Below are 12,417 nucleotides of genomic sequence, written 5' to 3' on the forward strand. Positions count from 1 at the left end.
ATCATGTAAGTCTCTGTTCTATGACACAATACGAAATTCTGACTTCATATCAGAGTGGCAACATCTGAAAACGGTTGGACCAGTGACTTCATTGGCACTGAGTGGTTCATCAAGAGCTTTGTGTTACGACTTGGATGGTATCTGTTGGCGATGCTCAAACAGAGCTTGTGTCGTCAATGGTCTGTGGACATCCTTGGGCTAGCCCAAGGTTAGGGGTCGTACTTGGCGTGTCTCCGGCAAGTACGATTTGACGCCTATGTCCAAATCGAGTAGCTTATGTCACGCGGGTGCGAGACAATAAGCTAAATCGGCCTAGGCTTACGACACCCGAAGGTTAGTCGTAAGGATCGTCGTTAATTAGAAGGACAGAAGTCCGACTAGTTAACAGGGGCTTTGCTCGTCGACGAAGTCGATGAGTAAAGATCGAGACTATAGGCTTATCCGCGATGAGCAGATAAGAAGATAGAATATAGACTGCTGGCGAGGCAGAAGGATCACTCTGGTGAGAGTAGGAGGTCAAGAACCAAGTAGATTCAAGTTAGGGAATATGGTACATGGTAGCGAGTTTATATAGAGGACAGGGGACGTATTAGTGGATGATAACTCGTACTACTGGGAGAGGCAATCGTTAAAGGGTAAGACCATAATAGGAAGGCACGTTCGATCTAGGTAGAACGTGCTGGATAAGAAAGTGAGTCAGAGATCAGAATGAGAAGTGAAACATGCAGGGGCACGATCATGCAACTGCGGATCTAAGTATAAGTCACATGTGCGACTGCGCACCGAGTCAGAGATCAAGAAAGGAAATGGGATGCGTCGTGCATCGTATCATAGGTTACCATCCAGATGGTAAGGGCAGGGGGACTGTCTGCAGGATCAGTCAGGTGATGGAACGGAGCATGGGTATGCTTCGTCAGCGAAAGGATCCGGCCAGATGTACTGGCTTTGCTGAAGCGACAGGTAGAGGGCGAAAGGGAATGCAAGGATGACGAGGATGACAAGGGTGAGGTCGGGGTAAGGGTATGATGCGAGGGCTGATACGAGGAGGATCAGGAGAAAAATAGTAGGGGCCCAAGCGTCTAGATGTTCTTGTAACACTTTGTGCCACAAGCTAAGGAACAAAATTCATCTGGTCAACCTATCCTTCTGATATACGATGGACACTGTTCCCATGAGACAATTAAGCTTCGTCAGGCAGCAGAAGAGCATGGAATTCACCTTTTCTGCCTACCCCCCCCCCCCCCCCCCACACACACACACACAACCCACTGTTTACAAGCCCTTGATGTTGGCATTTTTGGTCCTCTGCAGAGGCAATGGCAGAGACGCTGAGAAGTAGTGATGACAGACACAGGAGAAGGGATTAAAAAGCGAAATGTGATTCAAGAGTACATGAAGGCGAGGGCGGATACATTTAAACAGGAAACAATTCTACAAGCATGGAAAAAAAAGCGGAACTAGACCAATAAACCCCAGAATATTCACAGAGGAGGATCATGTACCAAGTCACAAATCATCAACCAAGTTGCACCTTTCTGCCACCTTTCCTATCAATCCTACTTTCCCTGATCCCAGTAATGAGTCAGACAAAACATACAAGCCATTAGGGAGTTCATCAGACACATCAGGAAAAAGGGAATTTTTCTTAACAACACTTATGGTGACTTGAAGGTGATTCTAAGTAAGATTCAGTAGAATTCTGTCAAGTACATCATTGCTTAAAACAAGTAGGGTCTTCCGATGAATATGACTTATTGTTACACTTATCAGCGCTTGACATAAGTACACAGTTAAGCAATGACATCAAGTGTGACTCGTCATGTCAGATTCTCTCAAAGACACATTGTAAGCTAAGTCAAAATAAGCAGACTAGAAGTAGAGGGATTCAGCTCTAAGCAGCCACATAGATCCAAGTATATATTTATATTTTGTTTTTAAGGCTCCCAAGGTTACAAAATCAACGGTAAGTGTAGAATTCAGACAATAAAGTGATGAGAATCATGTGTATTCATACCATGCAAAAAACATCCAAGCATATCTTTCATTAAGACTCCCAAGTTCTACACAGTCAATAGATAAGTGAACAATTCAAGCACTCACAAAACCAGTTCAAGTTGGATGTATACCATTAAGATTGTGATCAAGACAAAGCGGTCAGGGAAAGCATCAATTCAAGTGGTGACTAAGACAAAATGCAAATGAAGACAGCCAAGCAAAGGAAATAAGCATGATCATAAGAACTGCCAGAGTTGAATCAGGTCAGTAAGTGAATACAGTGCTGGTAAGCAAACCACCAGCAGAATGACAAGAACAAATATTACTACTCCATGTCAGAGCTATCTGAGTCTTCGGACCCAGACTCGGACTCTGAGATGTCCACAAGCTGGGCGTGTTCGTCGAAGTCTTCATCATCCACAGCATCATCAACGGCTCTATCATTGCCAGAATGATGGCTCTTCTTGGAAAATTCCTTCGCAGAAGTGATGATGGCTTGGAACTTCTCCTCTCAGAGGCTTTTCATGATCAACTTCACATATGAGCGCATGGAAGAACCCCAGGTGACGTCATTGAGGCCCATTTGGCAATTGGAGACTTTGCCGGTTGAGTGATTGAGCATCTTTGGCAAGGGTATAGATTTGCCCTTGACAGCGAGAACCATTTCAATGGTTATGGTATGAGTAGTGATAAGCGTCAATGCTCGTTCAACCTAGTAGAAACAATGAGTGATCAGTGAGGTGAGATTAGAAAATAAAATACAAATATATTACTGCAGCACATGACAGTGCTAGACCCCCAGCAGGATTCAAGTCTTCTCCTGGCTTGTCTAGTAGTCCATGTATCTTGCAAGCGCCAAACATTTGCACCATGAAGACACCTTGATAAAGGCCACAGAACTTCTGTATTGCATGTTAGTACTAGTGGCACAGCGACAATAACAGAGGCAATGAATGGAGATAGTGAGAAGCACGTACAGATTTATCATCACCATTTGCCTTCTTGTACAAGAAGTGAAGCTTGTCCAGCGCATAAGTAGTGAATTCAACGAGATTATCATTCGAGTGCTTGAGTGTGTCCTGGGACTCGAGGTATGTGATGACGATTGCAATGGCTGCTGAGCTGATGAAGCTTCGATAGGAGTCAGCAACACGCTGGACAGTCTATAGTACCAGGTTGAAGTTAGTATTGCCATTGAAACATATGAACACACTTACTATGAGATACACAGTGCTCGTGCTCGTGACTGTGCACGAGATGTTGAGAAAAATTGTGTCCCAGATCACCTGAAATTTCTGGCAGGCCAACTTGGAGGGAACCTCCCAGGGGTTAGCCAGAGTTGCAACATATTGCATGTAAGTAGAAACAAAGACATGGCACCACAGATTTTGTTCAACACCATCTGGGAGATCGTTGTTGCCAGGTTTCTTCATGCACTTGGCTTGACGAGCTGGGGGCTTGCCAGGCAAATCCTTGACGAGAGCCTGTATGATATGATGCAGTTATATTATAAGGTCAACAACTGACTTTAATGTTTAAAAAAATAAGAAGACACTTACCAAACTTGAAACCTGTTTTTTCCCTTTGGGAGGGCTAGCAACTGCGGCTTCTCGTTTGATACCCTGGGTCTCATTTTCATCTGAGAGTCCTATGAGTCCATCATGGAGTTGGAGAGTATCTTGCTCTTTCAGTTCCTGCATGATGGGGATAGTAGTTTGAGAAATTAACACATTTTCTGTCAGAATCGAATTGGTGGATGGGCGAGTGCTGGCATTGGTCAGGGGGGAAGGCGGTGTGAACTTGTGCTATTTTTGAATATGCTGGGCTGGCTGGTGGTGGCCTTAGTACTGGGCTTTGCATTTTTCGGGATGCTTGCTGCCCAATTGTTAATGCCAGTGGAAAAGTCCTTGCCATTGGGAGTCAAGTCACTGAGGAAAAAGTAATATAGAGTTATTTCGTTGAGAGTGAGCTCAAGCATGATAAAGGGTAAGAAGAAAAGGGCTTACCTTTTCGAACTCAGTGGAATCCGTTTCTCATCAGAATGCGCTTGATGGCTAATGCTAATCTTCTTATCATCTGCCAGATCTGCCTTTCCCTTCTCCTTCTTCTCCTTCTCCTTCTCATTCCCTTTGCCCTTCTTATCAACACGACCTGGAGCCCCGGCTATAGGAGTAGCACCACAGTCATATTCACTCAAGACGGGCATGGTCCACTGAGATGGCTGCCTTCCTGGAGGGTGACTGGTGATAGGTTCATCCAAGTTGTTGTTCAAGTGAGCAGCCGGAATTGACTGTGTTGATTTTTTACTGGTGGCCTTCTTAGATGCCTTTGTTGAAGGCTAATCAACAACCATAGCATCATCATCCGGCTGAACAGATGCTGGCTGTTTGCTGGGAGCTTTCTTCGGTGTTGCGTCGACAACAAGGATGTCTGAGTCGTCTGAGTCGTTTGAGTCATCGGAATTGAGGCTGATTGTGCTGTGAGGTGCAGCTTTCTTCCTATCTGCAGCCTTACTCTTCCCTAACATATGAGTTTGCTGGACCACTTTGATACCATCTCATACAGAACTCTTCGTCATCTTCCCTGCCTTCTTCCCGCTAACTTTTGTCTTTTTCCTGGGCGGCGACGACAGCATTTCACTATCAGACCCATCTGTGTCTATGTCCGAGGTCACCATGCCTGAATGTTGGGTTGGATCAGGGTTGAAGGCACTACTATCAGCAGCCGCATCATCCATCTCAGCAGCTGCACCATCTATCTCAGCATCTGACAGAAACCTGTTGTCCTCTGCAGCGGGAGTCTGTACAATTACCTTCTGTTTGCAAGGGATTGGCTTTGGCCTTGGCCTTGGTACCAAAGGTGCAGCTCATGCATCACTCATCTTGGCATCTGAAGGAGGCGTAACCTTCTTGGTAGCAGGAGGCGCCACAACAGCCTTCCTCTTGCTTGGGATTGGCTTTGGCTTTGGCGGCGCAGCACACGGTGTAGCATTAGTCATCACATCCTGGTCTGCCTGGTTCTTCTCATATTGAGCAACATGTTTGATGCTAGCTCTCTTGGTGCGTTCTTTCTCTTCTTTAGCATCTAACTTAGACTGACGCTCAGCAGCTACTTCTTCTGCAGTATGGTGTTTCTTCTTCGGGGTTATGTCTGGGATACCCAGATGCTGAGTTGCATTTTTTGCACAAGTGACATGTCAAGTAGACATAGCTGTTAGTTGTGTGGTGACTTCACACTAGATAGGTCGAAGACTTCTAAGACTTCGAAGACTTGAAGGACACTTCAAGGACATTACTATATTAGTAGATAACTTCGAGGACTTCGAGGACACTTTGAGGACAAACCTCTAAGACACTTCAAGGACACATACCATACTAGGAATTGTTTATATTTGTTTACATAGACTCGCCCATAGTGCAGAGTTCACAAGTCTTACATGCTTTGTGCATTGACTTTGAACTCTCAGTTATTCTAACAATAGCAGGAGTAGATGGGGGCGAGCTTGGAGGATGCAAAGGCTTTATCAAGAAGATGTGTTTACAAGTAAGATGTTTGAATCGGAACTTCTATGTAATTTGACTTGCTAATTTGCCATGCCTCAACAGCATGCTCTTCGGGCTGAGTGCCTGAGTTCTGTTCCTTAATATCTCCATGCCTTCGACCATATACTTCTACTTATCAATGTTGGATTCTTTCTGAACTTGCCAGTGCTTGAAGAAGACGACAGTCACTAACTATCAACATCAGTACCAACAATTCAAGTTGAAATTTTCATTGGTGACCAACATCCTAGTACTAGTAATGTTTCCTCTAGCTCCTAGTAAACTGTGGTGTGCTGACTGCTGTATTATAGATGCTACTATGTTTGCCGCAACTCCCTGCCTCAGAAGATTGGAAGGATCAGGTGCACCTTGTGTGTGTTTAGACTTGAGGGGGGGAGTCTCACTTCTGCGGCCTTCGCATGTCAAACACATTCTGTCATGCTCTTGGCCTTCCTCTCATCAAGGTGGACAATTATGATATGCTTAACTTGAATGGTGAGGTTTCCAGTTAATGTCTGGTTGGTAACTGTGGTGCACTGACTGCTGTGTTATAGATACTATGTTTGCCACAACTCCCTGCTTCAAAAGATTGGAAGGATCAGGTGCACCTTGTGTGTGTTTAGACTTGAGAGGGGGGGGGAGTCTCATGTCTGTGGCCTTCGCATGTCAAACACATTCTGTCATGCTCTTGGCCTTCCTCTCATCAAGATAGGCAATCGTCTTCGCATGTCAAACACATTCCATCATGCTCTCGGTGGTGGCTGGAAGTTATTCATGGGCATGCCTTGCATCAACCCTGAACACATCGTGTTGTGTGGCTGGAGGTTATTCATGGGTGCACCTTGCATCAACCCTGGGCAGATCATGTTACCATTGGCTACTTGTAAGTACTCACATGCATGATGTTCTTCTGCACATTTACCAGGCCTTGTATAAAGTTAACTCGAAGTCACACCTCCAACGCCAGACTCATGGGCCCCATTTGAGTCTACAATACCATCGGCACTATCTTATGATGTGGGCCAATGGCAACCTTCATGTGCACAATATACACAATCTTGGCCGCCCTCAACCCACGCTACCATGCCTAGTGATGGGCTGTATCTGCTGTGTTTACAACAGGTCAGGGCACACCACTCATATGCAATCCCAGCATCCACTGGCATCTGAAGAACCCGAAGTCCCGTCATCACACCATTCCTCCTCCAAGTTGAGTTCACAATGTTCCCAGTCATCCCGACCTGGCACCAGACATGCTGCAACAAGCTCAGCATGCATGCATTCATGCAGCCCAACTCAGACTAGCGCAGGTGACGAACAACTTGAAGCACCTGGGAGTCGCAACGATCAAATGGAGTGTGACTTGCCAGAGTTGGATGGACATGGGTATGGCTTTCATGATGATGCTGCCAATGAGGCAGGTATGAACAGCTCAGATCAACATCCTTCAAGTGGTGCTGGTTCCATTGGCCAGGCGAGTCAAGATGGTAGTGTTCCTCTTCAAGTTCCTGGTGTTACCAGAACATATCATCCTAATATCAATGGTGCGTATTAATTTCACTTGATGCTCATCCAAACTTGTGCTCACTGTATACTCTTCTCCATGAAGGGAGAATTTGCGATGAACACAGAGATGACATACCACCGAATACTCTGCCACCTCCACATCCATCAAATCGTGGACCAGACAACTGGACACCATATGCTAATCAAGTCAAATTTGAAGTCGCAGACTTCCTCTACCGTCGCAACCAGATGTTGGGAGGTGATATCGACTTTATATTCAACCTGTGAGCCACCTCATTAGCGGCTCATGGTGAAACACCACCCTTTGCAAACCACATTGAGATGTACAACATCATTGATTTGATGCCTCTAGATGACGTCACCTGGCAGACTTTTTCCTCTGAATATAATGGTGCTCTACCTGAAGGTGACATTCCGACATGGATGACATCCAAGTATGATGTGTGATTCCGAGATCCTCGGATCCTTGTGCACAACATTCTCTCCAACCCAGACTTTGAAGGTGAATTTGACTATGCTCCGCTACAGGAGTATGATACCAGCAACAGAGCACATTGCTTTCAGGACTTTATGTCCGGTGATTGGTGTTGGAAGCAGGCCATAAGCCATTCTTTATCCTTTTTCCAATTTTCTCATCTCTCACAATTCACAGAATTTGATTGCTGAGAATCCCAATACAATTGGATCTATGTTCATTCCAATAATCCTTGGCAGCGACAAGACTACTGTCTCCATTGCTACTGGACACAACCAGTACTGGCCGGTTTATATGTTGATTGGCAACATCCGCAACAATGTGCAACATGCACACCACAACGGTGTTGTATTGCTGGGCTTCCTAGCCATCTGACAAGTACATGTTTCAATTTGATGTTGTCTGTTGCTGGCGCTAATTAGATGCATATATTTAGCTGACAAGGAGTCTGCCAAAGATGCACACTTTCGAAAATTCCGCCATCAGCTTCTCCACTCATCACTGGCAAAGATGCTGGAATCCCTCAAACCAGGTATGACAACACCCGAGGTTGTATGCTCCCCCAATGGTCATTTTTGACGTGCGGTGTATGGTCTTGGACCATATATCGCCGATTATCCCAAGCAAGCATTGCTCGCTTGCATCGTTCAAAACTGGTGCCCAAAGTATGTATTTCTTCATGTTATGCTAGTACTGTCTACTTACTACACATCCATCCAGATGTACTGCTCCAGCTGATGGTCTTGACAATGGTACCTATGGTCGGTGTTCCCATGACCATACCGAAGTCTTGGTAGAGGAATTTGAGTTAGGTGTGCTATGGGATGAATACGGACTTGTAGGAGACATTGTGGTTTGTACCTTCATTATTATAGTCATTGTGCAAGCTGACAAATTACAATATACGTGTTCTACAGCCATTCACCAACTATTTCCTGCAAGCCGACATTCACGAACTCCTCTCCCCCGACATTTTACATTAGCTGATAAGGGGTGCGTTCAAGGACCATATTGTCACCTGGGTCCACAAATACATTAAGGCTCAGTACTCAGAAAACGAGGCGAATATAATATTAGATGATATTGATCACCGGTAAGTCCAATTTTGAACATGCTGGGTTACAATGACTGGTATTGATGCACTCTACAACTAGTATTGCTCTTGCTCCCTCATTTGCGGGCCTTCAATGATTCCCAGAGGGAAGGGGCTTCAAACAATGGATGGGAGATGATTCCAAAGCACTTATGAAGGTACGTTCGAGTCAATGAATGGGTGTTCTATTATCATGAGTAGTGTTGACTAACGTGTATTTTTACTACTATAGGCGTATATACCTGTGATTGAAGGCCATGTACTTCCAGAGATGGTGCTGACTTTGCAAGCCTTGATTGACTTTGTGTACATCACATGGTGCAATATCATCGACTCCAACAGCCTCAATGCATTGGATGATGCACTCAAGTGTTTCTACAGGCACTGCAAAATATTTGAAACATCCAGTGTTCACCCTAATGGATTCAACCTACCTCGACAACACTTGCTTATCCACTACCACAAAATGATCTGATCGTTTGGCACACAAAACGGACTCTGTTCTTCCATCATGGAATCTAAACATATCAAGGCTGTCAAGGAGCTGTGGCGACGGTCCAGTCAGTTTGAAGCCCTCAATCAGATGTTACTGACAAATCAATGTCTAGATAAGTTAGTGGTGTCTCGTATCGACTTTGCTAGCCGTGGGATGCTAAGAGGAACATGTCTATCATGTATCCTTGACAAACTTGGTACATCTACTAGCATTTGACCACTAATATTACTAACACAAATCACACACAGGGCTAAACGCTCCAGTGCACAACACAGAAGCCATTCAAGTCCAGCTCGAGGACGAGCCTATTGACATTCCCCATCTCGGATGCAACAATCACGTGAATGCCAACTTGGAGGCTGATGCAGACCAAGATGCTGAGCTCGAGGGTGATGCTGTTGCTGGACCAACAGTGATAGCTCATGTAGACTTGGCAAAGAAATCTGGTGAGTGTAGTAGTACATTCACCTGGTGTGCTTTTTACTTACAATGAATTTTTATGTAGCAAAACAGATCTACACAGACCTCCTTGCAGATCAAATTGGTGAACCGGAACTTACCACTCATATTCAGCGATTTTTACATGACCAGCTCCATCATTCTGACTCCAACTCAGAAGCCTCAGAGGCTGGTGCTGGCTCATCCAGTGCCCTTCCCCAACTACATAAAAAAATAACTCTGTACACATCTGCCATTGCCACCTTCTTCACTCCAAGTGATGTCTCAGGCATTGGTGGTATGCACTATGAGTGAATTTGTGCTGTGGATACCTGGAGGAATGGCCCTGGTCGATATGACTGTGTTTTCATTAGTACTGATCCCACTGTCAAGGGTATGCGTGGCTTCGATATCGCTCAAGTAAGGCTTTTCTTTTTATTTAAACACAATGGTGTACATTACCCTTGTGCATTTGTGCATTGGTTCAAACACGTTGTCTTAATAACCGAGGGTCTTATATAAAGTCATGTAAATGTAATGACACCACAATTACACTTTGGATAAGACTGCTTGCCAGTCCTCGATTAACACTGTCTACGACTTTTCCTATTTCGTGGTAGATAACATGTGAGTTCTTGGGAGGCTCGCTAAACTAATCTTTTTATAAAAATCAACCTAGCCAGAGCTTTACTTTTCTTTATTGAAACTCAAATCTCTTGTCTAGGAATAAGCTTCTAGACACGTAATTCAGTTTCTGGAATGTATTTGCCTAGGAAATCTCCTTCTAGGCTCTGGACTTGGATACTGGAACTAGTGAGACGTGGTCTCAAATATACGAAATATGACCAAGATTGCTTGGTCTATGGACACCTGACTGTGAGACAATGGTCTCAAATATACGATATATGTTCAAGATCGCTTGAACAAAGGGGACTATAACTTGACCAAGATCGCTTGGTCTATGGGACAACTAGTGAGACGTGGTCTCAACAATATGATAGATGACTAAGATCGCTTAGTCAAAGGGCACAGAGCAATGAGACAAAGGGGTCTCAAAGACAATATATGTGACCAAGAACGCTTGGTCTATGGCACTAATAAGTTTCTAAGGTAAGAAACTTATAATCTCAAGGGAATTCTTTTCCCTGCACTTGTCTCACTTCAAAGGGACTAACTTTGCAAGTGAAATATCTGAGAGGCAGATTGCTACAAATGGGAGATCATATTTTTTTGGGGGAGAATGGGCTCTCCTTATATACATTTTGTGTGGGAAAGTAACCTAGGTTCACAAACAATAAAAAATAAGGAGGACCAATCAAAATATTGGGTCAAACCCAATAAAAGAATAAAATACAAGTGAAAGATGGAGCTATGACATCATTGTGGAGCAGAACATTCTGGAATGTGGAGTAATGACATCATAATGACATCAAGAGTGACATCATTGTGGAGCAAAAGATTCCAGAACCTTCCATGAGTGAGTCAGAGTGAGTCATTGTGGAGCAGAATATTCTAGAAGGAAATGACATCATGGATGATGTCATTGTGGAGTAGAATAATCTAGAGCTTGATGACATAATATCTTTCAACAGAATACCTGCAGGAGTATCTGTGGAGTCTTATGACATCATAATGACATCATACCCTATGGGTACAATTTTATGAAGTGTCAGGTGAGTCAAAGCATCCTAATGAAAAAGTAGAGTAAAGAAACACTAGAGAAAAGTAGGTAGCAAAAATAAGACAGTTGGCAGGAATTAAAACATGGTCTTTTTGGATAGGTTTTTTATAGGCTTTGTACTTTTCTCTATGGTTTTCTCTAGCCAAAGTGAATAAGCCAAAGGCAAGGTTATACCTTAACCTTCATTTCTCTTCTCACATCAACTAGGTCTAAATGTGATTCCCATCTCACATTAGACTTTTTCTGTCAAACCGTATTCAGATCATGAAACTTGGGGAAAACTGGAAATATGAACCATGGTTTGAAACCAAGGTATGGGTTGACTAGTCTGAGGACTAAGCTAACAGACTTTATCTTTTGAGGGTCACCTAGTATTCATGTCCATGCATGATTCCCACATCATGCAGGACAACGTGCACGACTCACCAGACGAGAACACAGGAATGTGGGTAGTAGAGCCTGAAATCTACAAGGACAGTGGGACACAATTTGCCTCCGTCATTCACCTTGACTGCATTTTTCGTGTGGCACACCTTATGCCTGTATTTGGGCATGAATTTGTACCTACTTATCTCTCTTACACACAGACCCTTAATGCTTTCCACACTTACTATGTAAATAAATACATTGACTATCAGGCATTTGAGATTGCCTGGTGACGTGATACTAACTTATTCTTATTGGCTGGATAATGCTACCATTAGGACTACATATTATATACTTTGTCAGCTTGGAAGTACTTCACATAGTGTCTATTAACTTGGTTAAATCACAGCATGGTGTTGATTACTTATAAATGAACTTCTTACTTGAACACACTTTTCTGCAGCCTCCGTGCTGAATTTTGGCCATTCATTACTTACTATTATTGTGTTTCCTTTGTGAACAATCCTCCAAGCAGAAATTAAGTTGAAATGATTTGCTTCGACAACTTAGTGAACTTAACGTCGAATTAAGTCTCTGTAAGTGAGGTAAGATGGCTAAGACTTTTTCCCTTTTTCCTGATGCACTGAAAATGATTCAGAGTTAGAGTCAGATGATGAAGCCAATGCTCATGGTGATGGCAAAATACGTGTTCCCAATTCACTCTTGTCAAAACAGAAGCTGGTCCCTCATGTTTTCCTGGTGCATTCAACCATGATCCTACTGTGCATCCATTCCATTGCCACA

General features: G+C 43.8%; 3 protein-coding genes across 3 annotated transcripts; 1 reads left to right on the forward strand and 2 right to left on the reverse strand.

Moving 5' to 3' along the window:
* Positions 1 to 2,320: 2,320 nt before the first annotated feature.
* On the reverse strand, positions 2,321 to 3,695 carry EDB93DRAFT_1258973 (uncharacterized protein; the record flags this gene model as incomplete). Its single annotated transcript, XM_041454145.1, has 6 exons — positions 2,321 to 2,470; positions 2,534 to 2,707; positions 2,769 to 2,897; positions 2,973 to 3,158; positions 3,213 to 3,479; positions 3,555 to 3,695. The coding sequence occupies 6 exons, from the start codon at positions 3,693 to 3,695 to the stop codon at positions 2,321 to 2,323; spliced, it is 1,047 nt and encodes a 348-aa protein (XP_041300528.1).
* Positions 3,696 to 3,772: 77 nt separating this feature from the next.
* EDB93DRAFT_1258974 (uncharacterized protein) lies at positions 3,773 to 5,190 on the reverse strand (the record flags this gene model as incomplete). Its single annotated transcript, XM_041454146.1, has 7 exons — positions 3,773 to 3,923; positions 4,002 to 4,285; positions 4,346 to 4,510; positions 4,559 to 4,749; positions 4,808 to 4,841; positions 4,901 to 5,131; positions 5,182 to 5,190. The coding sequence occupies 7 exons, from the start codon at positions 5,188 to 5,190 to the stop codon at positions 3,773 to 3,775; spliced, it is 1,065 nt and encodes a 354-aa protein (XP_041300529.1).
* A 1,362-nt stretch (positions 5,191 to 6,552) lies between these two features.
* EDB93DRAFT_1244294 (uncharacterized protein) lies at positions 6,553 to 11,906 on the forward strand (the record flags this gene model as incomplete). The annotated part of the gene is made up of 16 exons (XM_041452202.1): positions 6,553 to 7,081; positions 7,147 to 7,302; positions 7,333 to 7,470; positions 7,519 to 7,641; positions 7,670 to 7,882; positions 7,976 to 8,107; positions 8,168 to 8,204; positions 8,260 to 8,392; positions 8,523 to 8,632; positions 8,745 to 8,790; positions 8,865 to 9,041; positions 9,165 to 9,297; positions 9,416 to 9,574; positions 9,634 to 9,877; positions 9,905 to 10,058; positions 11,655 to 11,906. The coding sequence occupies 16 exons, from the start codon at positions 6,553 to 6,555 to the stop codon at positions 11,904 to 11,906; spliced, it is 2,736 nt and encodes a 911-aa protein (XP_041300530.1).
* Positions 11,907 to 12,417: the final 511 nt, after the last annotated feature.

The sequence above is a fragment of the Suillus bovinus genome (genome assembly GCF_016758785.1).
Source record: "Suillus bovinus strain UH-Sbo-P2 chromosome Unknown EDB93scaffold_422, whole genome shotgun sequence".
NCBI lineage: Eukaryota > Fungi > Basidiomycota > Agaricomycetes > Boletales > Suillaceae > Suillus > Suillus bovinus.